This window comes from Xenopus laevis, chromosome 9_10L, assembly GCF_017654675.1.
Source record: "Xenopus laevis strain J_2021 chromosome 9_10L, Xenopus_laevis_v10.1, whole genome shotgun sequence".
Lineage (NCBI taxonomy): Eukaryota > Metazoa > Chordata > Amphibia > Anura > Pipidae > Xenopus > Xenopus laevis.
This window is the reverse complement of record NC_054387.1, coordinates 124,315,462-124,341,926: the sequence shown is the minus strand read 5'-3', so window position 1 is coordinate 124,341,926 and position 26,465 is coordinate 124,315,462. Positions and strand designations below refer to the sequence as shown.

Below are 26,465 nucleotides of genomic sequence, written 5' to 3'. Positions count from 1 at the left end.
TGCTGGCTAGTAATCTACTGTTCTCTTTAAACAACTGCCATACGTTGACCTTGTAGGCATTGTTTGCCCAGTTTTTTTGGACGCAGCCACTGAAGCACAGTTGCCAGAAAAAATATGCCATATAAATGCTGAAAATAGTAATTTTTTGCCATATACGTTGAGTCAACGTATGGCAAAAAATTACTATTTTCAGCATTTATATGGCATATTTTTTCTGGCCTCTGTGCTTCAGTGGCTGCGGCCAAAAAAACTGGGCAAACAATGCCTACAAGGTCAACGTATACACTACTACAGCGGTGGATACGGATTACGTAAAATATATTATGGCTGCTTGAAAAAAGTCACTCCGGTGTTTTTTCTGGAGACGGTAATATTATGGATATTTAGACAGAATGTGAACAAGGTCACACAGCTAGATGGCGGGTTGAAGAAAACAGTGTGCAAATAATGCCTACAGGGCAAATAATGCCTAAAAGGTCAACTTATACACTACTACAGCGGTAGTAAAATAAAAAAAAGTAAAATAAAAAAAAAATGAATATTAAAAAAAAAAAATTAAAGTTGGTGCTGCTGAACTACTAGGAGCAGCAGATTAGCACACCAGTCCCACTCCCCAACACTGCTAGACTAATAGCACTGGGCTCTTATAGTAGTAGTAGTAGTAGTAGTAAAACAACAAAAAAATAAATAAAAGCAGTCCTTACAAGGACTACTGTTATTGCAGCAGTCAGCAGATGAGATCAGAAGCAGGACAGCTGCCCACAGCAGCTACATACAGAGCACTGCAGTAGAAGGTAGATTACTAGCCAGCAAAGCTACCTAAGCTTAAATGTCCCTCAAACCCCTGCAGACTTCTGTGCCTCCAATAACAGAGCAGTATCAAAACGATTACTAGCCAGCAAACTTTCAACTGTCCCTGAAATCACTAACAGGCAGCAGCTCTCTCCCTACACTATCTCTTCAGCACACACAGGCAGAGTGAAAAAACGCTGCAGGGCTTCGGTTTTTATAGGGAAGGGGAGTGGTCCAGGGGAGAGCTTCCTGATTGGCTGCCATGTACCTGCTGGTCTGGGGTGAGAGGGCAAAAAAAAGCGCCAACAATGGCGAACCCAAAATGGCGAACGTCGCGCGACGTTCGCGAACTTCCGGCGAGCGCGAACACCCGATGTTCGCGCGAACAAGTTCGCCGGCGAACAGTTCGCGACATCTCTAGTTATAGATATGTCATTAGGTTATGAGGGAAACTCCCAGGTAAGTATAACTGTTCCCAAAAGCCTTCTGTATGTGTCGGCAGGGTGACTCCTCTCTTCCAATAGAAACTGCAGGACATGGTTATCACAGGGACCATCATCTGTTCTCCAGTACCCTATACTGTATGTATATTATTCAGTTAACTTATTCGCATTCTATAAAAAATACAAAAACTGCCTTTTTCTCAATTGAAAGGGAAGTTCTTTACCGCGGCAGCAGCAGTAAAGGTGTCGGGAAACTGAATCTGACAGCAGTCCGGCTGAAGAGGCTGGATTTGCAGAGTAATCTGGAACAGGTTTCATCTGAGTAACTTCTTTCATTCAGTGGTAAAACATTCCTGCCCTTTAAACTTCACTCTTTCACTGCCAAACCGCTTTACTTAATTTTTCAGTATTCACCAAGGTTGGACACGGGCGTATTGGAAAAGTAGTGCCCCGATTCAAAAAGGGATCCTGTTCTCAGCCTCAAAACTATAGGCCGGTAAGTCTGACATCAGTGGTAGCAAGGCTTTTCAGGGGTATTAAGGGATAAGATACTGGACTTCATTGCAAAACATAATACTATGAGTGTGTGAAAGCATGGTTTTATGCGTAATAGATCTTGCCAGCAGGGGCGCGCCGCCAATGAGGCGAGCTGAGCCGCTCGCCTCAGGCGGCATCGCCTGAAAGGATTGCAGGGGCGGCAAAAAGCCGCTCCTGCACCTTTAAGAGCCGAATTTCCGTTTTTTGAACCAGAAATTCGGCTGTACTATTGCGATAGAGCGCAATTGCGCTCCTTAGTCAGAATCGGCGCTGCTTGCCAGACTAATTTAATTTCCTTTTATGAGAAGGTGAGCAGGAACCTTGAATCTGGGATGGCAGTGGATGTGATTTACTTAGACTTTGCTAAAGCATTTGATACAGTGCCACACAAAAGGTTACTGGTTAAATTAAGGAATGTTGGCCTGGAACATATTATTTGTACCTGGATAGAGAACTGGCTAAAAGATAGACCACAAAGAGTGGTGGTAAATGGAACATTTTCTAATTGGACCAGTGTTGTTAGTGGAGTACCGCAGGGCTCTGTACTAGGTCCCTTGCTTTTCAACTTGTTTATTAATGACCTGGAGGTGGCCATTGAAAGTACTGTTTCTATTTTTGCAGATGATACTAAATTGTGCAGAACTATAGGTTCCATGCAGGATGCTGCCACTTTGCACAGTGATTTGTCTAAGTTGGGAAACTGGGCAGCAAACTGGAAAATGAGGTTCAATGTTGAGCTGGAGAGAGTGCAGAAACTGGTTAGAGGGAGGGAAGAGTTAAATTATGAGGGGAGACTGTCAAGGTTGGGGTTGTTTTCCCTGGAAAAAAGGCGCTTGTGAGGGGACATGATTAGACTTTACAAGTACATTAGAGGACATTATAGACAAATAGCAGGGGACCTTTTTACCCATAAAGTGGATCACCGTACCAGAGGCCTCCCCTTTAGACTAGAAGAAAAGAACTTTCATTTGAAGCAACGTAGGGGGTTCTTCACAGTCAGGACAGTGAGGTTGTGGAATGCACTGCCGGGTGATGTTGTGATGCTGATTCAGTTAATGACTATAAGAATGGCTTGGATGATTTTTTGGACAAGCACAATGATACAATAATGGACTTTGGGCTTTTTTCAACCCAATCTATCTATGTAACTATGTAACTGCCAGCAGGCCTGCGCACATCACTTGCATTAGTTGCCTGTATATTCTTATATATTGTGTGTTCTTTCACAATTCTTTCACAATTCCTTAGGGGGACTTTTATTCTACCTAGGGAAGTTATATATTGTTTTTTCCCCCCAGGACAACCTCAGCATTCTAAATCCGCCAGTTTACAAATAATACTCAATTTCACATTTTTAAGAACCAATATAAATATTTAATTTTGAAGACTTTACAAAACTGTAATGGTACAATTACCAACATCAGGCTTTACAGAGCCGGGAACAACTTCAATTCTCCTAGGTGTCTAGTGCTCACATACCCAAACCAGCAAACGGTAAATATTCCCAAACAAACAAAAAAGTGCCTCTCTGTCAGACTCTATTGCAGCATCAACAGAACACTTGTGCTTTCAGTAGATGGAGTCTACTGCAGAGTAGTCAGGAGCAAACTTGTACTCTCAGCAGATCCCATCTATTGCAGAGTAGTGTATCAGCAGTCTGGTGCTCTCAGTAGATGGAGAGTCTATTGGAGAGTAAATCAGCAGGCACTCTGGTGCTCTTAGTAGTTAGAGAATCTATAGCAGAGTGCTTGCTGCTTTATTCTTGAATAGACTCCGAATCTACTAAAGTCATCAGACCACTCCTGCTTTACTCTGCAATAGACTCTCCATCTGCTGAGAGCACCAAAGTGCTCCTGATTTACTTTGCTATAAATTCTCTAACTACTAAGAGGACCAAAGTAAATCAGGAGTAATTTGGGCCTCTCAGTAGATAGAAAGTCTAATGCAGAGTGAGTCATGAGCAGTCTGGTGCCCTTAGTAGATGGAGAGTCTATTGCAATCTGGTACTCTCAGTAGATAGAGAGTCCCTTGCAGAGTTAAGTCAGAAGCAGTCTAGTGCCCTTAGTAGATGGAGAGTCTATTCCAGTGTAAATCAGCGGGCACTCTGGTGCTCCTAATAGAGAGAGAATCTATAGCAAAGTAAACCAGGAGTACTTTGGTGCTCTCAGTAGATGGAGAAACTATTACGGAGTGATTCAGGAGCACTCTGGTGCTCTGAGAAGATGGAGCAGTTTCTCGCAGTGATGTGCCCAGGGTACTGTCCCACTCCTTGGGGAATGATGCTCAGACTCGTTATTCAGAGAGGAAGAAAGTTTCTCACCGGCATTCAGAGACTTTAGGTGCTGTAAATAAAACAACAGTGTGTAACTATAGGGAAAAAAAAGAGAAAAAACATAGAATCCCAATTGCTGGAGACAATGTGGGAAATGAACATGACATGGCAGTGCCAGCTGGAGAGAAACAAGAGCAGGTAAAAAGACAGTGATTAGAATTTGAGAGGAAGCCCACCTGGCACATGTAGGGAGTTTCACTCAGGCTGCGCAGCGCAATCACAGAAGCCAGACGGACTGTCTCTTCTTGGTCTGTACACGCTGACTGCAACAGTAGTTGTGGAACCTTCAACGTCAACGGAGATGTCTTTCCCCCTTCTCCTAAGACAGTCCCCAAATTCCCAAGAGCACTTGCGGCATGAGCTCTGGTTTTTGACTGGGGGTCTCTTAGAAGGGTCAGGAATTTAGAAGTTGCAAGGGACACCCATGGGTTGTTTATGTTTTCTTTGGCACCATGGAATGCAGAGTTCCCTACTGCAAAGGCTGCAGAGCGTCTAACTCTGGCATCTCTGTCCGACAGGCAGTCCAACAGTCTCTTCACAAAGGACTGGGGCAGAGTTTCTCCAAGTCTTGCCAGATTCCCAGCAAGTGTGCACGCCGCTGCTCTTAGGCTGGACTCGGGCGATTGTAGGAGCCAGGAGAGCAGCTCTTCCCAGTTTCCCACAATCCTCTGTAGCAGCGGTAAGTGAGAGGAAGCCACTCTGATCAGGTGACTAAAAACAGACAGCAGGTCACAGGTTAGACTGTCTTGTCCGGAATGCACAGCACTGCCTAGCCAAATGCCCAGCTCATCCGAAGAACTGACAGTCTGGGAGAATTCAGCCAGAAAGTCAGGTTCCATGAGAACAAGGCGGCATATGAGAGAGATGGGCAACTCCGCAAGAGACAGCGGCAGATGGCAGCATGTCTGAAAGAGAGAGATATTGGTATGAGCTTACAACTTAAAGTCCCTATCGCATTTACCCACAATATGGTCAATATTATAAAGAGCCAACTAATCTGCCTGTATGTATTTGGAGTCCCCGGAGGAAACCAAAACAGACACAAGGAGAAAACTCCTGGCAGACAACCCCAGTGCTGCAAGACAGCAATATATATATATATATATATATATATATATATATATATATATATATATATATATAGACAAATACAAGATTCCTCTGCACTCAACCCATTATCAATATATTTAAGACAGAGACATTTTGTGCATACTGCTACTGAAAAATGCCTTACCCTTTAAACAAAACAGGGATTGTTTGTCCATATATTGCAATATATTTAAGCTGGCCAACTACGTCAAAGTCATCCCATATCTGGCCAGTCCTATGCTCAATTTTCATCTGATTCATTAAGAATTCTATGGTTTAATTATACATTTTATAAAAGGGACGAATAGGTTTTACCTGCAACTTACTAGCTGCTTTCAAAGTAAAACTCCCAAACTTGGCTGCCCTTTTATTAGACACCAGTGGGATCACCTGACTATAGTTGGAGAGGGTATATATATATATATATATATTTTAAAGAATAAGGGATTTTTATCCAACGTTTCGGTCCCGCCTGGGGACCTTTTTCCCCTTGTGTGTGGGATGCAAAAAAATACCCACTGTCCTCACCTTCAATAACAATGTGACAGTCTGATGCTCCCTAAGAGACTGCAGGATCTCTCTCAGCACTTCCGTAGGAGTCTCAACAGAAAACGGGACGCACAGCAGCTGACAGACAATAATAACTATGTCGGAGATGGTGTCGGAAACGTCCCATCCACACCTGCTGCAACTGCAAGGGAAGAGATACGGCAGGGGAGGTGGTAGGGGTAAATTAGTCAAATGCTTAATACAATGAATAATACAACGTACACATGTGTATTTATGTTACTTACGCGTCAGAGACATGTGCCAGGAAGCTGGGGGCCAGTAAGCGGCTCACCACGGCCACAGCAATGCTATCAGGGTGGGCCAGAAGGGACAGAAATCGATCGGGGTCTCGAACAGAAGTCAGCAGAGACAGCTCTAGAAAGCTCACAATACCTGGCAGCAGGGAAAATACACGGCAGTTTCAATCCTCTTCTGTAATGATCAGATGAGCAGTAGAAGCAGCACAAGGATAGGCAACACCAAAACACCATGGGTAATCCAATAGGAGGAGCTAATGCTCAAATTTCGATGGAGTTTCACAAAAGAGCAATCACTTTGTTTTCTTCCTATAGAGGAAACCCTGTCCAACTTACCCCTCACAGAGAGAAGGTTCCAGTCTGGCTTGGAGCACTCGTTCTCCCGTGGCGTGTCTCCTTCTAGCCGTGGTCTTTGGCAGGAAACACGCAGGAGCAGAGATAATCGGTGCCAGAGAAAAGCCCCCTCTTCAGAGACTGCCACAGACAAGTCTTCATCCTGAAAGAGAAAGAAATAAAGAGGGGCATGTTATCGCTTCTTGGTCAAAGGCTCTGGGAATTAAAGCTCACAGCATGGAGGACGATGCGTTTGCAATCATTGTTCCAGTATCATTATGTTTCCTCCCATTAAGGTAGTAACATAAAACTCAAGATTTTGATTGGTTGATCATCTTCCTTTACTTCTTCATTATGCAGTGACTGGTCCTAAAAAGAGCTTTGCTACTCTGTTCCTGCACTTGGAATTCCCAGCTTTCCCTTTTCCGGCTGTAGTTTAAGTCTTTCCGTAACTGCCCTTGTCTCTTAGGCTGGCAGAAGGCGGCACTTTGTAGCACTTCAGGAAATGTGCGAGAACATCATCTTGAGACAAGGCTGGTCGTAAATGATAAAATCCGCTCGTTTGGCAAGGTCACCTCGATGTGGACAATATTGGGCTGATCTTTTCCAACAATAACATCAGGTTGTCGGATCTAGTTCCGCACCAAGGCACTTAAATCTGCCCCTGTATGGCCAACTTTTGCACCCAATGTACAGAGAGTGCATAGGTATTCCCCTGTACTAAGCACAATTCAGCAGGAATAGTCCCCTAAGTTTGCTCATAGTCTGTACAGAGAGATCCCATAAAACTATGGCAGCATAGGTATTCCCCTGTACTAAGCACAATTCAGCAGGAATAGTCCCCTAAATTTGCTCATAGTCTGTACAGAGAGATCCCATAAAACTATGGCAGCATAGGTATTCCCTGTACTAAGCACAATTCAGCAGGAACAGCCCTCTAAGTTTGCTCATAGTCTGTACAGAGAGATACCATAAAACTATGGCAGCATAGGTATTCCCCTGTACTAAGCACAATTGTGCAGGAACAGCCCCCTTAGTTTGCTCATAGTCTGTACAGAGAGATCCCATAAAACTATGGCAGCATAGGTATTCCCCTGTACTAAGCACAATTCTGCAGGAACAGTCCCCTAAGTTTGCTCATAGTCTGTACAGAGAGATCCCATAAAACTATGACAACATAGGTATTCCTCTGTACTAAGCACAATTCAGCAGGAACAGCCTCTATGTTTGCTCATAGTCTGTACAGAGAGATCCCATAAAACTATGGCAGCATAGGTATTCCCCTGTACTAAGCACAATTCAGCAGGAACATTCCCCTAAGTTTGCTCATAGTCTGTACAGAGAGATACCATAAAACTATGGCAGCATAGGTATTCCCTGTACTAAGCACAATTCAGCAGGAACATTCCCCTAAGTTTGCTCATAGTCTGTACAGAGAGATACCATAAAACTATAGCAGCATAGGTATTCCCCTGTACTAAGCACAATTCAGCAGGAACAGCCCCTATGTTTGCTCATAGTCTGTACAGAGAGATCCCATAAAACTATGGCGGCATAGGTATTCCCCTGTACTAAGCACAATTTAGCAGGAACATCCCACTAAGTTTTCTCATAGTCTGTACAGAAATCAGGCCAGGCGGCAAAGAGGGGCTGCTAAAGATGCCACAGACAGTCACTATTTACTGGTCCCATGGGGGGCTGTAGGGCCTCTGTGCACTTGACATGCCAGGGCCTATTTTGAATCCCGGTCCAGACCTGATAGAGATGGAACACTTTAATGTGGTTGACAAACATATTCATAACCTGCTCTTAAAAGCTCCACTTTTTATTTTTGCACACGTGCATTTATACAACTGCAACCAATCAGATTTTTGCCTTTGACTTTCATTTTATAAATCTTAACAGAGTGATGAAAACAACCTGCCTCTGGGTTGTGGCACAGTTAAGTGAACTGATGTGATTTATCATCTATGTTCTTTCATTTTACCTGGTTCAGCTGTTGCTGTAAGAAGTAAAAAACCCAGTCGAACGTTCCGGAGCCAAGAGGCGGAGAAATATCCTGAAAACACCACATTGCAGAATGGTTACTAACAGGGAAGCTGGTTGGAAAGAAATGGTGGCCATAACAGTGGCTAGAATGACATGTCTTACTTGTGGAGTCTCGGCAAGGGCACTTCTTACGGCAAATATCAGGTTGTCCTGTGATAGTGTGATAGGCACCGCGCAGTCATGGAGAGCACATGTTAGGGCTGTAGATGAAACCTGCACAGTGACAAAACACATTAATGGTCTATGTGATAATGAGGCTGCAGGAGGTACAGTCATAGAGTAAGGATGATGGTCCTGGTTCTTTCAGTATAGATTAAGACATGGAGAGGGGAAAAAGGGATCATCGATGCTGGAGATAAAAAGACAATAAAGAATGAAGGAAGCACAGACAACAGAATAGGAAAGGCAAGGACAGACATGGACTAATAATTGATTGGAGCTGGATAACTATCTCACTGTGCAAAACATGAGAAAACCAAGGAAATTATTCAGCTACAGAGAATTCCCTTTAAGGCTACAGCCATAATGAGGTATTGGTCCAACCCTAGGCTGCTAGGACTAAGTTACTTGTTAGGGTACTATGAGCTTATTATACCAGAATAGGTGGGCTGTGGGAGGTGAGAAGTATACTTGCAGCCAGACAGCCTGAAATTAGTCTATGGCTTCTGACTGACCAGGTTACATTTACTAGGGGGAATAAAGCAAAAGGAAAATCAATATGCATTTAGCTTTTAATGTTTGCACTGGAGTAATACAAAGGGAAATTGTTCTTTAAGACCTTTCAAAACACAGAAGACAAAGAGAAAAAAAGGAGATTTCGTGTACTCACCGTTAAATCTCTTTCTCTTCAGTCGCTTGGGGGACACAGGGACAGTGGGTATAGCTGGTACCACTAGGAGGCAGGACACAACCTTAAGAAAAAACTGACTCCTCCTACACTGGCTATACCCATAGCAGGCGGAGCTTAGATCAGTTTGTATCAAAGTCAACAGGAATAATATATAAATTAACTGAGTAACAATAATTTTAGAACTACAGTATCATGTCTGACAGAAGGTGAAGGCCTCAACCAGGGAGGGAAGCCCTGTGTCCCCCAAGCGACTGAAGAAAAAGAGATTTAACGGTGAGTACACAAAATCTCCTTTTCTTCAAGTCTGATTGGGGGACACAGGGACAGTTGGGACGTACCAAAGCTGTCCCCTGAAACCCGGGTGGGATGAAGAGGCCTGAATTAGGTAACCACCACGGCCTGAAGCACCTTTCTGCCAAAGCAAGAAAGAAATTTGGAAAAATAGTGAACAGAAGACCACGTCACAGCCTTGCACATCTGTTCAGCTGCAACCTGGTGTCGGAATGCCCAGGACGTACTCACACCTCTGGTGGAGTGAGCAGTGATTCTGTCTGGCAGGGTCTGTTTGATCCAAAGTGGCTTGGAAGCAGAGGCACCCTGGTGTGGTCCTGAGGGAAGGATCAGTAGTGCGTCTGTCTTCTGAATGTCTTTAACCCTGTGCAGGTAAAACTTGAGGGCCCTGACAGGATCCAGAGTGTGTAGAGCTGCTTCCTTCTGATTGGCCGCAGAGGGACAGAATGTCAGAATGACTATCTCTTGGTTTAGGTGGAAATCAGAGACAACCTTTGGTAGAAAAGATGGAATCATGCGAAGAACTGCCCTGTCGTGATGGAAACGAGAAGGGGTGATTGCATGAAGAGTTCTGACACACGTCTTGCTGATTTCAATTGCCAGGAGAAAAGTAGTCTTCCAAGTGAGCCACTGAAGAGCAATGGACCTGAGTGGTTCAAAAGGTGGACGTTGTAGCGCGTGAAGCACTAAAGTGACTGGTGCCCTTACGGGGTGAGCTTCGTGAGCCACCCCCTGCATGAAGGTCTTGACATCGGGCAGAAGTGCTAGGCGTTTTTGGAGAAGGACTGAAAGTTCTGAAATCTGAGACTTGAGGGAGCCCAGAGACAGACCCATGGAGAGGAATTATAGTATCTTGGGAATGGAAAGGACTCAATCTTACTTTGTGCTGTGAACACCACTTGTGGTAGGTAGCCCAGACTCTGTGGTTGGCCTTGGCTGAAACCGGCTTTCGTGCTGCGCTCATAGTGAGTGCCACGACTTTGGAAAATCTCAAGAGCCACACCGTCAAGTTGAAGCTTGATGGATTTGGATGTCGTATGGGCCCTTGAGTGAGAAGATCTGGAAGTGGAGGAAATATCCATGGTTGCGCCACTGAGAGGCCACCTTGGCGCTATTAGTATGAGAATAGTCTGCTCTCTTTGCATTTTCCTGATGGTCCTGGGAATGAGTGGCAGAGGAGGAAAGGCATATGTTAGGTAAAATTGCCAGTCTGCTGTCGAATCACTGCAGTGGCTGCTGCCATGATCTTGGTGAAGACTCCAGGGGCTGAAGTTAGCCCGAAGGGAAGGCTTGTAAAGTGGTAATCGCGATTTTTGAAGGCAAATCGCAAGTATTTCTGATGCGGAGGGAAAATGGGTATATGCAGGTAGGCATCCTTTATGTTGAGAGAAATAAGGAATTGACCTGGGGACATAGCCACGATCACCAATAGGAGGGATTCCATTTTGAATTTGCGTGGTCGGATGAATCGGTTTAGTTCCTTGAGATCTAGGATGGGAAAGACAGATCCGTCCTTCTTGGGAACTACGAAAAGGTTTGAGTAGTACCCCTTGAAAAGCTCCCCTGGAGGAACGGGAACTATCAATCTGGCAAGGAGAAGGCTGGAAATGACGCCTTGAAAGGCCGCTCGTTTGATTGGTTCTTGAGGTAACCTGGACATGAAGAACCGGTGTGGGGGATCCGAGGAGAATTCTAGGTGGTAATCCCTGGTAACTACCTCGTGAATCCATGAATCTTGAATAAATGTGACCCACGCATCGGCAAAACGTAGTCTCCCTCCTATGGGTGCCGCTTCTGAAATTTTGGCGTTATGCTGAGGTAGTCTTGTCTGCAGGCTTTGAGGTGTGCTTGCGGTTTTGCCAGGTTGGTCTAGGTTTGTTTCCAAAACAACCTCTATTTGAGAATGATTGTCTGGGAGAGGACGACCTTGAGTTCTTGGTTTGGGAGCCACGAAAAAACTTGCCTCTGAGAAAGGAAAAAAAGTGTGTTTTCGGTTGAGGGAGTAAGGTACTTTTACCTCCTGTGGCTTGACTTCTGACTTCTGATTTTGTCCAAGTCGGGTCCTGGGTGGCCTGGTTCACAAGAAGTGGAGTAGGTCCTGGGGATTCCGCAACCTGCTGTGGTAGTTTACACTTAGAACATAATGGTTCTTTGTACCCTGGGGTTAGACGTTTGCAGCATTGGCACAGGCCAGAAATTTCATTGGCATAGGAGGTACCCCCCTAGAGAAGAGGCCATCACTTGGCCCTTCAGACATGGTAACTGGGGGATAACAAAGCACCAGGGAGGGTCTGTGCTGTTTATGGTCCCTAAGGGTTAATATAATTACTGACCTGCGTGGAATAGGTAGGCAGGAGGAGCAACCGAGTCCCAGAAGTGCTCAGTATTTCCCCCTTGTCCCTTTGTAACAGCAGAGCCCCAGTGCGCTGTGTTGTGGAGGTGCATAGAGAAAAAAGTGGCTTGTGCGCTCAGGAGTCGGGTTCCTATGATGGAACGCAATTGAAGATGGAGGCTGGTAGTGCGAGAGGTGCGCACTAAACCGTGTGAGAGGCAGAAACAGGCCCCAAGTTTAAAATGGCGCGCCCGCTGCACAATGGATCTCCCTTGTGCCGCACCTGCAGTTAAGAACCGCGATGTCACTCTGGGTGCGGAGGGATCAATGTGCCGGTAATCAAAGCCATCTATGTTATGTGGCAAGGAAAAAGGACTCCCCCCCCCCTTTCTGTAATAAGGCAGGGAGAGCCCCCTGCAGATTTAACTGCTCTGGATGATGCTCTCCTCTGTCTTCCGGCCAACCTGGTCTCCTCCTGAAAGGAAGGAGAGAAAGAAAGGCTGGATGGTCTGTGCACACACAATATAAGACCCTGGAGAAAGGTCCCACGTAGGGGGAAGTCCAAAAAGCTCCTTTTCGTGGTGTAAAAGGTCTAAACAACCCCTGGAGCAGAAAAATGTAGAATCCTAACCTCCTGAGGACACAACTCAAACTGACCTAAGCTCCGGCTGCTGGGGGTATAGCCAGTGTAGGAGGAGTCCGTTCTTAAGGTTGTGTCCTGCCTCCTAGTGGTACCAGCTATACCCACTGTCCCTGTGTCCCCAAGCACACTTGGAGAAATGAAAGGTGGACAATGTATTTATCAGCTGGAATGAAAGAGATGGAGAAGAACAAAGCCTGTGCAAAAGAAGAAGACAAAGAAACACCAGAAAAAGAAGAGCATGAAGGCACAGTAATATACAGTATAGGACACTAGTCAAGAAAAGCTAGGATACTAGTCAAGAAAAGAAAAATTTGGTAGCACTGATAGGACTAGGAGTGAAAATAAAAGATGGTGAACAAGAAGTGGAAGACAGGACTTAGACTGGAGAAGTAGAAGAAAGTCAGGAACCTAGAAAATGGAATGGAACTGCAAGGGTCTGAAAGTAGAGCAGATACAGAGAACTTGAACTACCTGAATTCAGAACATATGAAGGCCAAGGAAAAAACAACAAGAACACAAGTGATGTTGCCGGATTGGGGTGCAATCTAAAAAGAACCCTGAATTAAACTCACCACAACAGAAGGCACATCACATGTTAGAAGGAATGGAAGTAAGGTTGTCACACGAGAGATTCTGGAATAGAACATTATTGTTATTTGTTTGCTTATAAAGAGCAAACTATCATTGGGAGGGGTGCGAGACAACTCGTTATACACTCACTGTGGTGGGAGAGACTGCAAACGTAGGACAAGAAGAGTCAGCAGAAAGAGAGCTTGCCCCGCTGTTTGAATCATGGAGGCGTCCCACGTAGAAACCTGGAATAGAGAGACCCCTCAGTATCACATACACAGCTATTTAATGCAAACTCTGGATTTCCCTGGTTCCACATCTACCTCTCCTTCCAGAAGAGAAATGATACACTGTAAGGCATGACTGTCGCTTACAAGGCACTTGCATAGGTTAAGGTTAATGTGACAGCAAGAATACAGGATCTGCAAAGAGAAAGCAAAATGGGTCAGGGACTGTCTGTCCTTGTGGTTCTTTAGCTGCTGATCTGTAACTTCTCAACCAATCAGAGAAGAACAAAATCTTTAGAATAATTAGGTGTTAATAACATTCACCTTCAAACGGCTCAGGGTGCAGTGGGACTGCTGAAGGCTGGTGACAAAACTGCCAAGGAGACAATCTGTATCGGAAAGCAATTTTTCTGAGACATACAGAGAGACCTGTTAAAAGAGTGCAAAAGAAATCAGAGGAACCGCGCAAGACTTGTAAAAGACCGACAAATATAACAGTAAAGCTGGCCACAGACGAAAAGAAAGAAAAGTCGCACAAAAATTTGTTTTGTGCGATTTTCGGACATTTTTTGTACCATGGCGATTGATCGTTTAGTTGATTGGACAGGTTCGAAAATTTCTAATATCTCTGCATGTATTGTCTATCTTATGATATCAAAGGGTGACCGTCACTACTATTTGTTGGACATAACTCTCTTATGATTGGCCAGAGCATCGTCTGATTTCTTCTTTTACTAATGTATTTAATCTGAATGGTTAGTTTCAGGTTGTGCCGTAATCTGCATGTCTATGGCCAGCTTTAGAGAGAAACACATACATTCTCCTTGTGTCTTCGGTTCTCTCCGTACAGAGGGATGTCACACAGAGAAGCAAGCGCCTCAGTGAAGAAAGCTGCCAGGCGCTCCCCTGCAGAGGTATCTGACCCTGAGACACCTACAAAATATACACAAGCACAGGTCAGAACAATAGTTATATTCATTCCTTCATTTGGCTGCTTGGATATCCGGAGTGCACATACCTGCAGTCAGAGATCTTTTAGTGACGGGGGGCTGTGATCTCTCTATGATCAAGTCAAGGACCCCTTTGTGCTCTGACTGCAACATGTTGTAGAGTTTCTCACAATCTGGGACAGGACTGCAGTCTGCACTCTCGCACAGAGACACCAGGCACTACAAAACAGAAAATGATGAAAGAAGCAGATTTAGAGGAGGGTGAGAGGGCTAAAGTTAGTGGAAGAATAAGTCAGAAGCCACATCTACCTGCAGCCCCAGTTCTTGTAATGTATCGTCTCCTTCTTGAGGACTAGATAGCAGAAATTCCAACACTTTAAGAAAAAGTCCCTCACATGCCTGAAGACTGCTGCAGGAGAGGAAGGAGAGAATTCATGTGGTTCATACAGTATATTACTATTTTGTGTTTTCAGGCACAATCTTATGTGTCTCTGGGTATTTCTCTCGCTCTCTCTCCTAACCCTTTGGCATTAGTTCTCTCCCTCTCTTTAGTGGCACAGATTTCCCTAAAACTACCGCACATCTGTCTGTTGATATGATACCAATTGTAGAGATTCAAAAGTCAAAAGGTTATCCAAAGATTACCGGAACTCCCCTTTCTTTGCCGGCTCTAAAATACTCCTTCTCCTCCGAGCACACTAAAAAATTCCTTTAAAATATAGTTGAGACAAAGCTAAAAAAGCTTAGGGGGATTAAGCAGTACACAGATAATAATATATAGTGTAGTATATTTAACCTTGTTTTAGATACAGTAAACCCACTTTCCAAACTCTCACATACACCGAGTTAAATGGCAAAGCAAACGCATGAGACTCTCACAACCTGTAGTCAAAATCCCCAACTGTGGTTAACGATTGGGTACTCACAGACGTTTAAGACATAGTTAGGCCCATCAATTATTGTCGACCTCCAACAGCAATTCCCTTCCTCGGTTGTAGCTTAAAATAGGAGCAGATAAATAGTATAAAATGCATTCACAAAAATAGCAAGGGTTCAAGCACTACTAGACCGCCAGTCCAATGTCCACCCGAACTCTGAAGCCTCTGATGAAGTAGGGTCTCCAACGAAGCGCGTCAGGTGAATCATAGAGTAAGCAACTGAAATCATCACCAAGCACACGTAAGGAGAACACGCGGTTGAGGACCAACGCTGGTCGGGCGAAATCACTGCGAGTGCGGGTGGACATTGGACTGGCGGTCTAGTAGTGCTTGAACCCTTGCTATTTTTGTGAGTGCATTTTAAAAATGTTCTACCACTTAATAAAGGGTTTGCTTTGCCATTTAACTCTGTGTATGTGAGAGTTTGGAAAGTGGGCTTACTGTATCTAAAACAAGGTTAAATATACTACACTATATATTATTATCTGTGTACTGCTTAATCCCCTGAAGCAATTGTAGAGATGTCTGGAGCTTAGGATGCTATACTAGAGGGGTACTATGGATTGTGCTTAGGGTGCTATACAAAGGGGTACTATCAATTTTATTTTCCTGTATGACTTTTCTATATATAAGTATAAGTATATATATATATATATATATATATATATATATATATATATATATATATATATATATATATATATATATATATTTATTTATTTATTATTATTAATAGATGTTGACAGAATGAGTGGGTCCTCTTTCTCTCACCTTGAGGCCTCTGGGTGTCTCTTGAAATGGTAATATGAATTCAGTAAGGCAAAGAGATCAGTCTGGAAGGAGACAGCCCATGGGTGCTGCAAGTACACAAGTATACAGAAGAAATAAGGAACAATTACAGGCATCCAGAGAAAGACACAGCTAGCTAATGTTATCACAGATAGGTCAAGGCTTAGTAATAATCATTATGTGCACAATTATTGTTACCTTGTTAGTGGCCTGCCTGAACAAGACACCTCATTGACTTTGTATAAATAACTTATTTTCATGGTGAGCTGCATCTGATCTCTTATATTCTGGAACATGCCTAAAATCAGTTCTATGCAACCTTCCCATGTAGTGGGTGACACTGATATACCACGCATTCGTTAGCTGGACACTGTTACAATGATGATGTCACACACAGTTATCTAGGAAGCCATTTGGACCTTCTGAATAATCAAAATATGCCGGAACCATGAAGTTCCTATAAAACATGTCCTTACAAAAGTTGCTCAGTGATGTCATCAGCTGTAAATAAATATTAGTCACTTGGGTCACGGAAACTTGGAATTTCATGGAGAGATGTTAAAGTTAGGCATATATTGCAGTAGACGTGTCTATGGACAAGGGCAATGTGGTTACTCTGACCTGGTGCAGATCTGTGTGTAGTGATTGGCTGATGACCTTCAGAAGAAACTGTGGTAACTGAAGTTGTGTGCAGAGGTCAGAAAGAAGGGCCGGGTCACAGCCAGACGTCAAGAGGTTGCAGGTGACACGCAGAGCTGGGCGAAGACGGGAAGCAGCTTCCAAAGAAACCTGTGAAAGATGTAGCCAGCCATTGGGGCAAAGTACGATAGTAGATTCCACTCTGTTACTGACTGATGATGGCTCTGAGTAGCCACTCTATCAATGACTAAGGATCTGTCTCAGTGTTACTATCCAAGCATCTGTCTCAAGATCCACTTTGTTATGAACCAAGAATATCTCTGTTATTGAGGCTCTGAGTAGTCTCCCTGTTATTAGTCTTAATCTGAACCTTTGTTTGAGTATTCACTTCGCTGTCTGAGTATTCACTTTGCTACAGAGTAAGGGCCTGTCTCAGTAGCCACACATTCACTGACCAAGGTTGCTTGCATATCCACTCAGTTACTGACGTAGGATCTGTCTGGATAATCACTTCATTAAGGACCAAGGATCCGTTGGAATATCAATTCTGTCACTGACTTGGGTTTTTTTGAGTATCCGCTGTATTAGTGATTAAGAATCTGTTTGGGCTTCTGCTCTGTTACTGACTGAAGATCTCTTTAAAGGAACAATTCAGTGTAAAAATAAAACTGGGTAAATAAAAAATGTTTCTAATATAGTTAGTTAGGCAAAAATGTAATGTATAAAGGCTGGAGTGACTGGATGTGTAACATAATAGCCAGAACACTACTACCTGCTTTGCAGCGCTCTTGGTTTCCAACGATTGGTTACCAGGCAGTAACCAATCAGTGACTTGTGTATGGGGGGGCACATGGGTCCTAACAGTTTGCCTTTAAATCTGAGCTGAATGCTGAGGATCAATTGCAAACTCACTCAGTTATGTCCCATGTGCCCCCCCTTCAAGTCGCTGACTAACTCAGAGTTAAGAGAACTGCAAAGCAGGAAGTAGTGTTCTGTTATGTTAGACATCCAGTCTTTATACATTACATTTTTGGCTAACTAACTATATTAGGAACATTTTTTATTTTGCACAGCCTATTTACCCAGTTTTTATTTTTACACTGAACAATTCCTTCAAGTATGCTCTTTGCAACTGATGGAGGATCTGGCTGAACAATCACTCAGAGTGTACTAGTTGAGTAAATTCTTGACTTTCATCTGTACCTGATATTGTTGATCACTATGATCAAGAGAAATGGTTGGCAAACTCACCAGTGGGCAACAGTCCTGCAACCGGCTTTTAACTCTTTGCCTGAAGCTGCTATCTTGTAGGAGGAGGAAGGGGGTGCTGATCTGAGCAACGGAGGGGTCAGTCGCCTCCAGTAAGACAGCCCACTCATCGTCACTGTCCTGTGGGAAGGAAACAAAAACAAATTCCATTTTACACCATGTACACCTAAGTGGTTAAGGCTAGCTTTAGAGAACAGTATATTGGACACAACATATTTTCCCCGACCTGTTTGTCTTCTCTAAGCAGAATTCCACATGTTTAAAATTTCAGGCTTAAAAAAGGCAGAATAGAAAGGAAAATAAAAATGACCTATTTTAAAGAGTCTCAAAATCTATTTCATATCACTTGTTACTTTTATGGTGAACTGCTGTTTAATTGATCAATATTCAGGTTTACCTCATTTTCTAGGCGTACTTTCTGAATGCTGTTTCTTACGCTGTTCTGCTGGGAGAATTCTCTTTCATAGTCCTCCGCAATCCGATCCTCCCTGAGACACAACAGGCAAAATGCATTAAATATGAACTTTTTATCTGGGCGAGTCTATATTTCCCAAGGAAGACACTTACCTAGGGGTGGGTGGAGAAAACTTGTTGCCCAAGCTCCTTGAAGCTGGTGCCCGTTGCTCATTCTCTGGTTCTTTTCTCTTTATATCAAGATGAGTGTTATTAGTGGCAGGTAGCTGGGATTAAAACGATCTGCTTTAGAATGTGAAGCTCTGTGGGCCACATAATACATGCTGGGAAAGAAGATGGTTCTCTATTTGTGGGAGTGTGCATGTAGGGGTTTGGATGGATATGAGGGCTCCTGATGGAGAAAATGGACCCATGTGTGCCTAGTGGAGAAGATGGGTCTGCATGTGTGGGGCTATCCATGTGGGAGGGCCTCATATGTACAGGGAAAGCAAGATGGATCAGCATGCACCTTTGCATGTGTCTGTAAGGGAGGATGGATCTAAGTGTTCCTGGTGAGGAGGCTGGACATGGGTGTCCCTATGGGGACGATGGGTCTGCAGATGCCTGGTGAAGATACATGTGTAACTCATGGGGAGGCTGCACCTGCATGTGTAGGTTACTTACAGCAGGTTTCTCCTTTCTCTTGGCCACCCGCTGCCGAGCCTTGCTCAGAATGCGAGAGTGCACGCTGTTCTGCCCTGCATTCTCACATAGCTTGTTCCTTAGTTGCTGTTGTTCTTCAGTCAGAGGAGAGGTGAAGGGACTGTTGTTGGTATTCTCCTCCACTACTGTAAGAGAAGACACAGGTAAAACATTGGAAAAAGGCTAAAACAAAATTGCGTAAAATACTGCTTGGTGCTCATCAGGGATACGGAATGAGTTCTTGTAAAAGCAAAATAATACCAGACATGCAAAATAGAACAACCACTACCTTCCATTCTACAAAGAGTTGCTACCGTCACCCCTTCATTCCCTCGATTTCTCAATTCACTATTGGTACCATTACCCAATTTCCTGGCCACCTTGCCCATCTAGGTCTTGGGTATCTTCCTAATCTCCTTTTTCACTCAGGTTACATTCTTTTATTTTTTCTTGCTTCTCAGCCCTATGTTCCAAATCATTTTCCTTAATCTCATGTGCCCTACATATCCTCATTGTTGCATGTCCCATTCCTCAGCCAATGCAAAGGTCAAAGAACATTTTGTCCTGTCTGACAGAGCATGCCTCTTGCTTGGAGACCTTCCTAAGTACTATAGCAAAGGTACACCACTCTCACCGACTACTTGATCTTTGATAAATGGATGCCTCAGCAGTTCTGGCCACGAGAGCCTAAGAGCAGGATCCTTTGTGAGGAGGCCCTGCAAGAAATTCTGACAAAAGCAAACATGATTCAATTAGTTACAGAGAGGTACCAATACACTCAGCATGACAGACAGCACAGATTTGTATTAGGGGAAGAAATCACTACACGGGGTATATATAAATTGGCTGCTTGCAAATACATAACACATACTGCAGATGACTAACAGTGAGGTGCTGTCACAACGTCTCCCTAAATATTTAGTCTTGTCTGCCCATTAAATTTATTCTTTAAAGGAAAACTATACCCCCAAAATGAATACTTAAGCAGCAGATAGTTTATATCAAATTAAGTGGCATATTAAAGAATCTTATCAAACTGGAATATATATTTAAGTAAATCTTGCCCTTTTACATCTCTTGCCTTGAACCACCATTTCCTGTGCTGCCTTTAGAGATCAGCCGACCAGAAATACTACGACTCTAACTGTAACAGGAAGAAGTGTGGAAGCAAAACAGAACTCTGTCTGTTAATTGGCTCATGTTACCTAACATGTATAGTTTGTTTGTGTGCACCGTGAATCCTACGATCCCAGGAGGTGGCCCTCATTTTTTTTAAAATGGCAATTTTCTATTTATGATTACCCAATGCCACCTACTACTTAAAAAGTACATTTATTATATACAATGGTTTATTTACATGAAGCAGGTTTTTATATATGAACTGTTTTATGCAATATATTTTTATAGAGATCTACATTGTTCGGGGGGTATAGTTTTCCTTTAAGTTAGGACTTCAGTACTGACAACCCAGTTTAGTTTACATTCCCATTAATTCTAAAGCTATTTGTCTGGTCTAAACCTCTAACTAAACTACCCTTCTGCCGTTCTTACCGTCAACTCTGGGGAAACTCCGCGTGGCCATCGTACGGCTTGCTTGGTAATGATGCTGACCAACTGGAAGATACTATGTGCGTAAAATGGAGGTGTCCCAACTAGGAGTTCATACACGATACATCCTAGAGCCCAGAGATCGGAACGGTGGTCGTATGGACGCTCGAGAATCAGCTCTGGAGACATATAAAGGGGAGTGCCTTTTATAGAGCGCACCATGAGAGTGTCCAGACTGAGCTCCCGGGCAAACCTGAGATATAAAGACATTGAAATAAAAATTAAAACAAGTAACCTGTACATGTGAAAGCAATCAGCAAACTGGACATGAAAGCATGGCAGCCCAACTATAGTTCCAGAATCACTGCACTGGGCCTCCCAGTGAGCAAACTTCCCTTCTGCATCCATTGGAGACAGGCCCACATACCAAGAAACATAGAAATAGGGAACACTGTATAATAGAAAGAGAGAGCACCCATGAAACCATCCCTGCTTGAGGGAGACTCAGATACCCACTCTGCTCCGACACTCACCCAAAATCACAGAGCTTGACCGTCCCATCTTTACTAAGCAAAATGTTCTGAGGTTTCATATCTCTGTGCAGGATCCGGTGAGAATGCAGATAATAGAGGGCTGAGACCAGCTGGGCAGAAATATCCCTCACCTTGAAAGAGCAGATAATCATCTTTCAGGTACAAACAAGCTAAAATAGCTCAGGTTTTAGATATATCAAAGCCAAGAAATGAGCAGAATGTAGACATTAGTATAGAAATGGCTGTTAAAGGGGTGGTTCACCTTTAAGTAAATTTGTTCTAGGAAGGCTAATTCTAAGCAACTTTTCAATTGGCCTTAATATATATTTACATAATATATTTTATAGTTTTTTTAATCATTTGCCTTTCGTCTTCAGACTCTTTCCAGCTTTAAAATGGGGTTTACTGACCCCCAACTAAAAACAAATACTCTGTAAGGCGACAAATTGCTGCTTTTTATTACCCATCTTTCTATTCAGGGCCTCTCCTATTCATATCCCAGATTGCTGAAACTGCAAACTGGAGAGCCGCTGAATAAAAAGCTAAATAACTCAAATACCACAAATAATAAAAAATGAAAACCAATTGCAAATTGTCTCAGAGTATCACTCTCTACATCATACTAACAGTTAATATAAAGGTGAACAACTCCTTTAAGCAGAGAAGCCTGTAAAGTAAAACAATCTATGCAAGATACTAAACACAGTCTAGTCTATGAATTTTCATTAATTATTAAGATGCAGAAACTCCAACAACAGGGCAGAGAGAGGCCCTTTAAAAAAAACATACCAGCTCTTCAGGAAAATGCCCATCATCCTCCAAGATTTTAAACAGTTCACCTTCAGCATATTCAGTAACTACAACAACCTGCAGAAATAATATGGTCATGTGATTAAGAACGTGGAAAGTTGAAATATGGCCTATACAAAAGAAGTGTTTACAGCTTCCCAAGGAAACAGGTAACTCACGTGTCTCATGGCTTACTGCTTGATGGTCTTTCACTTACCTCTCTTTCTGTCTCACAGCTGTCTAGCATGCGCACTATGTTGGGATGTCTCAGGTCTCTCATGATCTGGATCTCTCTTTTCAACCCTTTCAATTCCTTCTCGGAACGGCCAACTTTAGGGATGAATTTCAGAGCCACTACCTACAGAATGAGAAAAAGCTGATCACATGTAATCATTGTTATTCTTTATGCACATAGCGCCAGCATCGTAAGGTTCCTACAGAAGTAAGTGGATCAGTCAATTAAGCATTTCACAGCTCACTATCCTCTACTTTCCATGCGGTGCAATCTACAGTCAGTCTCTATACTTTCCATGCGGTGCAATCTGCAGTCAGTCCCTATACTTTCCATGCGATGCAATCTGCAGTCAGTCTCTATACTTTCCATGCGATGCAATCTGCAGTCAGTCTATATACTTTACATATGGTGCAATCAGCAGTCAGTCTCTCTACTTTCCATGCAGTGCAATCTGCAGTCAATCTCTTTACTTTCCATGCAGTGCAATCTGCAGTCAGTCTCTATACTTTCCGTGCAGTGCAATCTGCAGTCAGTATCTCTACTTTCCATGCAGTGCAATCTGCAGTCAGTCCCTATACTTTCCATGTGGTGCAATCGGAAATCAGTCTCTCTACTTTCCATGCAGTGCAATCTGCAGTCAATCTCTTTACTTTCCATGCAGTGCAATCTGCAGTCAGTCTCTATACTTTCCATGCAGTGCAATCTGCAGTCAGTCCCTATACTTTCCATGTGATGCAATCTGCAGTCAATCTCTCTACTTTCCATGTGGTGCAATCTGCAGTCAATTTCTCTTCTTTCCATGTTGTGCAATCTGCAGTCAGTATCTCTACTTTCCATGCAGTGCAATCTGCAGTCAGTCTCTCTACTTTCCATGTGGTGCAATCTGCAGTCAGTACCTCTACTTTCCATGCAGTGCAATCTGCAGTCAGTCTCTCTACTTTCCATGTGGTGCAATCTGCAGTCAGTACCTCTACTTTCCATGCAGTGCAATCTGCAGTCAGTCCCTCTACTTTCCATGTGGTGCAATCTGCAGTCAGTACCTCTACTTTCCATGCAGTGCAATCTGCAGTCAGTCCCTATACTTTCCATGTGATGCAATCTGCAGTCAGTGCCTATACTTTCCATGCGGTGCAATCTGCAGTCAGTATCTCTACTTTCCATGCAGTGCAATCTGCAGTCAGTCTATATACTTTCCATGCAGTGCAATCTGCAGTCAGTATCTCTACTTTCCATGCAGTGCAATCTGCAGTCAGTCTATATACTTTCCATGCAGTGCAATCTTCAGTCAGTCTCTATACTTTCCATGCAGTGCAATCTGCAGTCAGTCTATATACTTTCCATGCGGTGCAATCTTCAGTCAGTCTATATACTTTCCATGCAGTGCAATCTGCAGTCAGTCTATATACTTTCCATGCGGTGCAATCTGCAGTTAGTCTCTATACTTTCCATGCAGTGCAATCTGCAGTCAGTCTCTATACTTTCCATGCGGTGCAATCTTCAGTCAGTCTATATACTTTCCATGCGGTGCAATCTGCAGTTAGTCTCTATACTTTCCATGCAGTGCAATCTGCAGTCAGTCTCTCTACTTTCCATGCAGTGCATTCTGCAGTCAGTCCCTATACTTTCCATGTGGTGCAATCGGCAATCAGTCTCTCTACTTTCCATGCAGTGCAATCTGCAGTCAGTCCCTATACTTTCCATGCGATGCAATCTGCAGTCAGTCCCTATACTTTACATGCGATGCAATCTGCAGTCAGTCCCTATACTTTCCATGCGATGCAATCTGCAGTCAGTCTCTCTATTTTCCATGGAGTACAATCTGCAGTCAGTCTCTCTACTGTCCATGCAGTGCAATAGCAGGGCCTCTTTTGAATCCCAGTCTGGACCTGAACCCAAATCTTTAACCAAATCACCCCTGACTAAAGCACAGTCATATCTAGCATGTGACAGCATTCTGCATAGCCAATCCATAGGAACTGTAACGTTGTGTAATGGTAAATGGCACACATTCACTCACCTCCCCGCTGTGCTTCCGTCGTCCCTTATAGACTCGTCCAAATGACCCTTCCCCAATCAGATCTAGGACGTGGTACTTCTCCATCCTGCAGGCACATGAACAGACACGTTTTTTTTAACACAATAAATGATGGATTTATGTCATAAACACTGAGTGTGTTCTTCCCTTACAAAGTCAAAAGGTTTGCCATGTGCCGTCACTAGGAAATATCGACTTATGTTTAATAACCATGATTTACCCTTTCCATCCCAGGGTCCCTTTAATCTTGAGGTGCTGTGAGTTGAGCATTGATCAAAGGGACACCCGGAACTGTATAATCAGTGTTGGCAACTTAACGCGCTTGTGTGTAAAATGGGGTTGTTTGAAAATCGGCGCTCTAAGTGATGCGCCAACAACTGCAGCAGCGCAACTTGAGACCTCCCTGATGTAAATATGGAAAACACAGGTATGGGAAAAGGGGTGGTTCACCTTTAAATTAGCTTTTAATAGTGTTAAAATCTTATACGTAGTTAAGTATGTGGGAAATGCACCCACAGATGAACAGGCACCCACCCAGGATCAAGTTTACTGATAAACCAACCAATAGTATGAAGCAAAACACAACTACAATATATACTGCTACATTTATTTCTATGTGTTTTAAAATAATAAAACTTTACCTTTTGAAAAATTTGCTTTTATTATGTTATAGGGTGACCAATTCTAAGAAAATTTTCCATCTGTCTGCATTATTTATTTCTTATAGTTTTTTAATTATTTGCCTTCTTCTGACACTTTCCAGCTTTCAAATGCGGGTCACTGACCCCGTCTATAAAACAAATGCTCTGTAAGGCTACACATTTATTGTTATTGCTACTTTTAATTAATCATCTTTCTTTTCAGGCCTCTCCTATTCATATTCCAGTCTCTTATTCAAATCAGTGTATGGCTGCTAGGGTAATTTGGACCCTAGCAACCAGATGGCCAAAATTGCAAGCCGGAGAGCTGCTGAATAACAAGCTAAATAACTCAAAACCACAAATAATACAAAATTAAAACCAACTGCAAATTGTCTCAGAATATCCCTCTGTACATCATACTAAAAGGTGAACAACCCCTTTAAAGGAACAGTAACACCAACAAATGAAAGTGTAACTAAAATATAATGTACTATTGCTATGAACTGTTAAAACTGTTGTGTTTGCTTCAGAAACACTACTATAGTTTATATAAACTAGCTGCTGTGTAGCCATGGGGGCAGCCATTCAAGCACAGGATACACAGTAGATAACAGATAAGTACTACTATAGTTTATATAAACAATCTGCCGTGTAGCCATGGGGCAGCCATTCAAGCACAGGATACACAGTAGATAACAGATAAGTACTACTATAGTTTATATAAACAAGCTGCTGTGTAGCCATGGGGGCAGCCATTCAAGCACAGGATACACAGTAGATAACAGATAAGTACTACTATAGTTTATATAAACAAGCTGCCGTGTAGCCATGGGGCAGCCATTCAAGCTCAGGATACACAGTAGATAACAAACAAGTACTACTATAGTTTATATAAACAAGCTGCTGTGCAGTCATGGGGGCAGCCATTCAAACACAGGATTCACAGTAGATAACAGATAAGTACTACTATATTTTATATAAATAAGCTGCTGTGTAGCCATGGGGGCAGCCATTCAAGCACAGGATACACAGTAGATAACAGATAAGTACTACTATAGTTTATATAAACAAGCTGCTGTGTAGCCCATGGGGGCAGCCATTCAAGCACAGGATACACAGTAGATAACAGATAAGTACTACTATAGTTTATATAAACAAGCTGCTGTGTAGCCCATGGGGGCAGCCATTCAAAGCTGAAAAAGGAGAACAGTACATGATATTGCTATTCCTTTAAAACAGTTATATTTTTTTGGCATTACTGTTCATTACTGGACATTAAAGAACCCCCTCTCCCAGTAGAACTGCATCTCAGCTCAGTCCCTTTCAGGATGAACTCAATTAGCGGCAGAAGTAACACCTAGGCAACCAATCAGTGACCAGCTTTGCTAAGCCAACTGCAAACAGAACAATGAAGACAACGTGCGATTGGTTGCCATAGGTTACTGCCCCGCTGCCTGTGAGCGTATGTATAAACCTATGCGCACTTCTCAGTCTCCCCATGTGCCCCTCACCTGCTCCTTATTACCCCTCTGACTGCTCTTCCCTGTTTTCTATTTCTTACCCTGTGGGTTCTTTCGTACACCCCAACTCCGGTCTCCTCCTTTCCACTCTTTTCGCAGCACAGTAAACTTGGGTTCTTCCTTCCACTTCCGTTTTGATGAGGTTTCCCGGGCAACCAGCGCTTACTTCATGACGTAACCGCACGGTGAC

The 26,465-nt window shown here is 43.2% G+C and overlaps 1 protein-coding gene across 3 annotated transcripts; it reads right to left on the bottom strand.

The window, feature by feature from the left end:
* Positions 1-3,123: 3,123 nt before the first annotated feature.
* Positions 3,124-26,420, bottom strand: stk36.L (serine/threonine kinase 36 L homeolog). 3 transcript variants are annotated; one of them, XM_018236692.2, is made up of 27 exons: positions 26,317-26,420; positions 24,097-24,181; positions 22,062-22,202; positions 21,845-21,922; positions 21,056-21,186; positions 20,526-20,775; positions 19,609-19,702; positions 18,957-19,120; positions 18,447-18,559; positions 18,277-18,367; positions 17,862-17,999; positions 16,593-16,760; positions 15,954-16,039; positions 14,554-14,653; positions 14,313-14,463; positions 14,112-14,227; positions 13,619-13,723; positions 13,391-13,489; positions 13,218-13,312; positions 13,070-13,130; positions 8,484-8,594; positions 8,320-8,391; positions 6,336-6,495; positions 5,988-6,135; positions 5,722-5,884; positions 4,281-5,009; positions 3,124-4,114 (listed from the first exon to the last, which is right to left on the bottom strand). In XM_018236692.2, the coding sequence occupies exons 2-27, from the start codon at positions 24,178-24,180 to the stop codon at positions 3,968-3,970; spliced, it is 3,795 nt and encodes a 1,264-aa protein (XP_018092181.1). In that variant the 5' UTR covers position 24,181; positions 26,317-26,420; the 3' UTR covers positions 3,124-3,967. The 3 variants fall into 3 exon arrangements, with proteins under 3 accessions (XP_018092181.1, XP_018092182.1, XP_018092183.1); XM_018236693.2 differs by having other exon boundaries at positions 14,554-14,650; XM_018236694.2 differs by having other exon boundaries at positions 18,447-18,523.
* Between the last annotated feature and the right edge of the window lie 45 nt (positions 26,421-26,465).

Coding starts and splice junctions, on each gene's coding strand:
- stk36.L (XM_018236692.2), bottom strand. CDS start 24,180: ATGGAGAAGTACCACGTCCTAGATCTGATTGGGGAAGGGTCATTTGGA. Junction 13,490..13,618: donor GCACCCTGAGCCGTTTGAAG/GTGAATGTTATT, acceptor TTCTCTTTGCAG/ATCCTGTATTCTTGCTGTCA. Junction 5,885..5,987: donor CTGGCACATGTCTCTGACGC/GTAAGTAACATA, acceptor CTTCCCTTGCAG/TTGCAGCAGGTGTGGATGGG.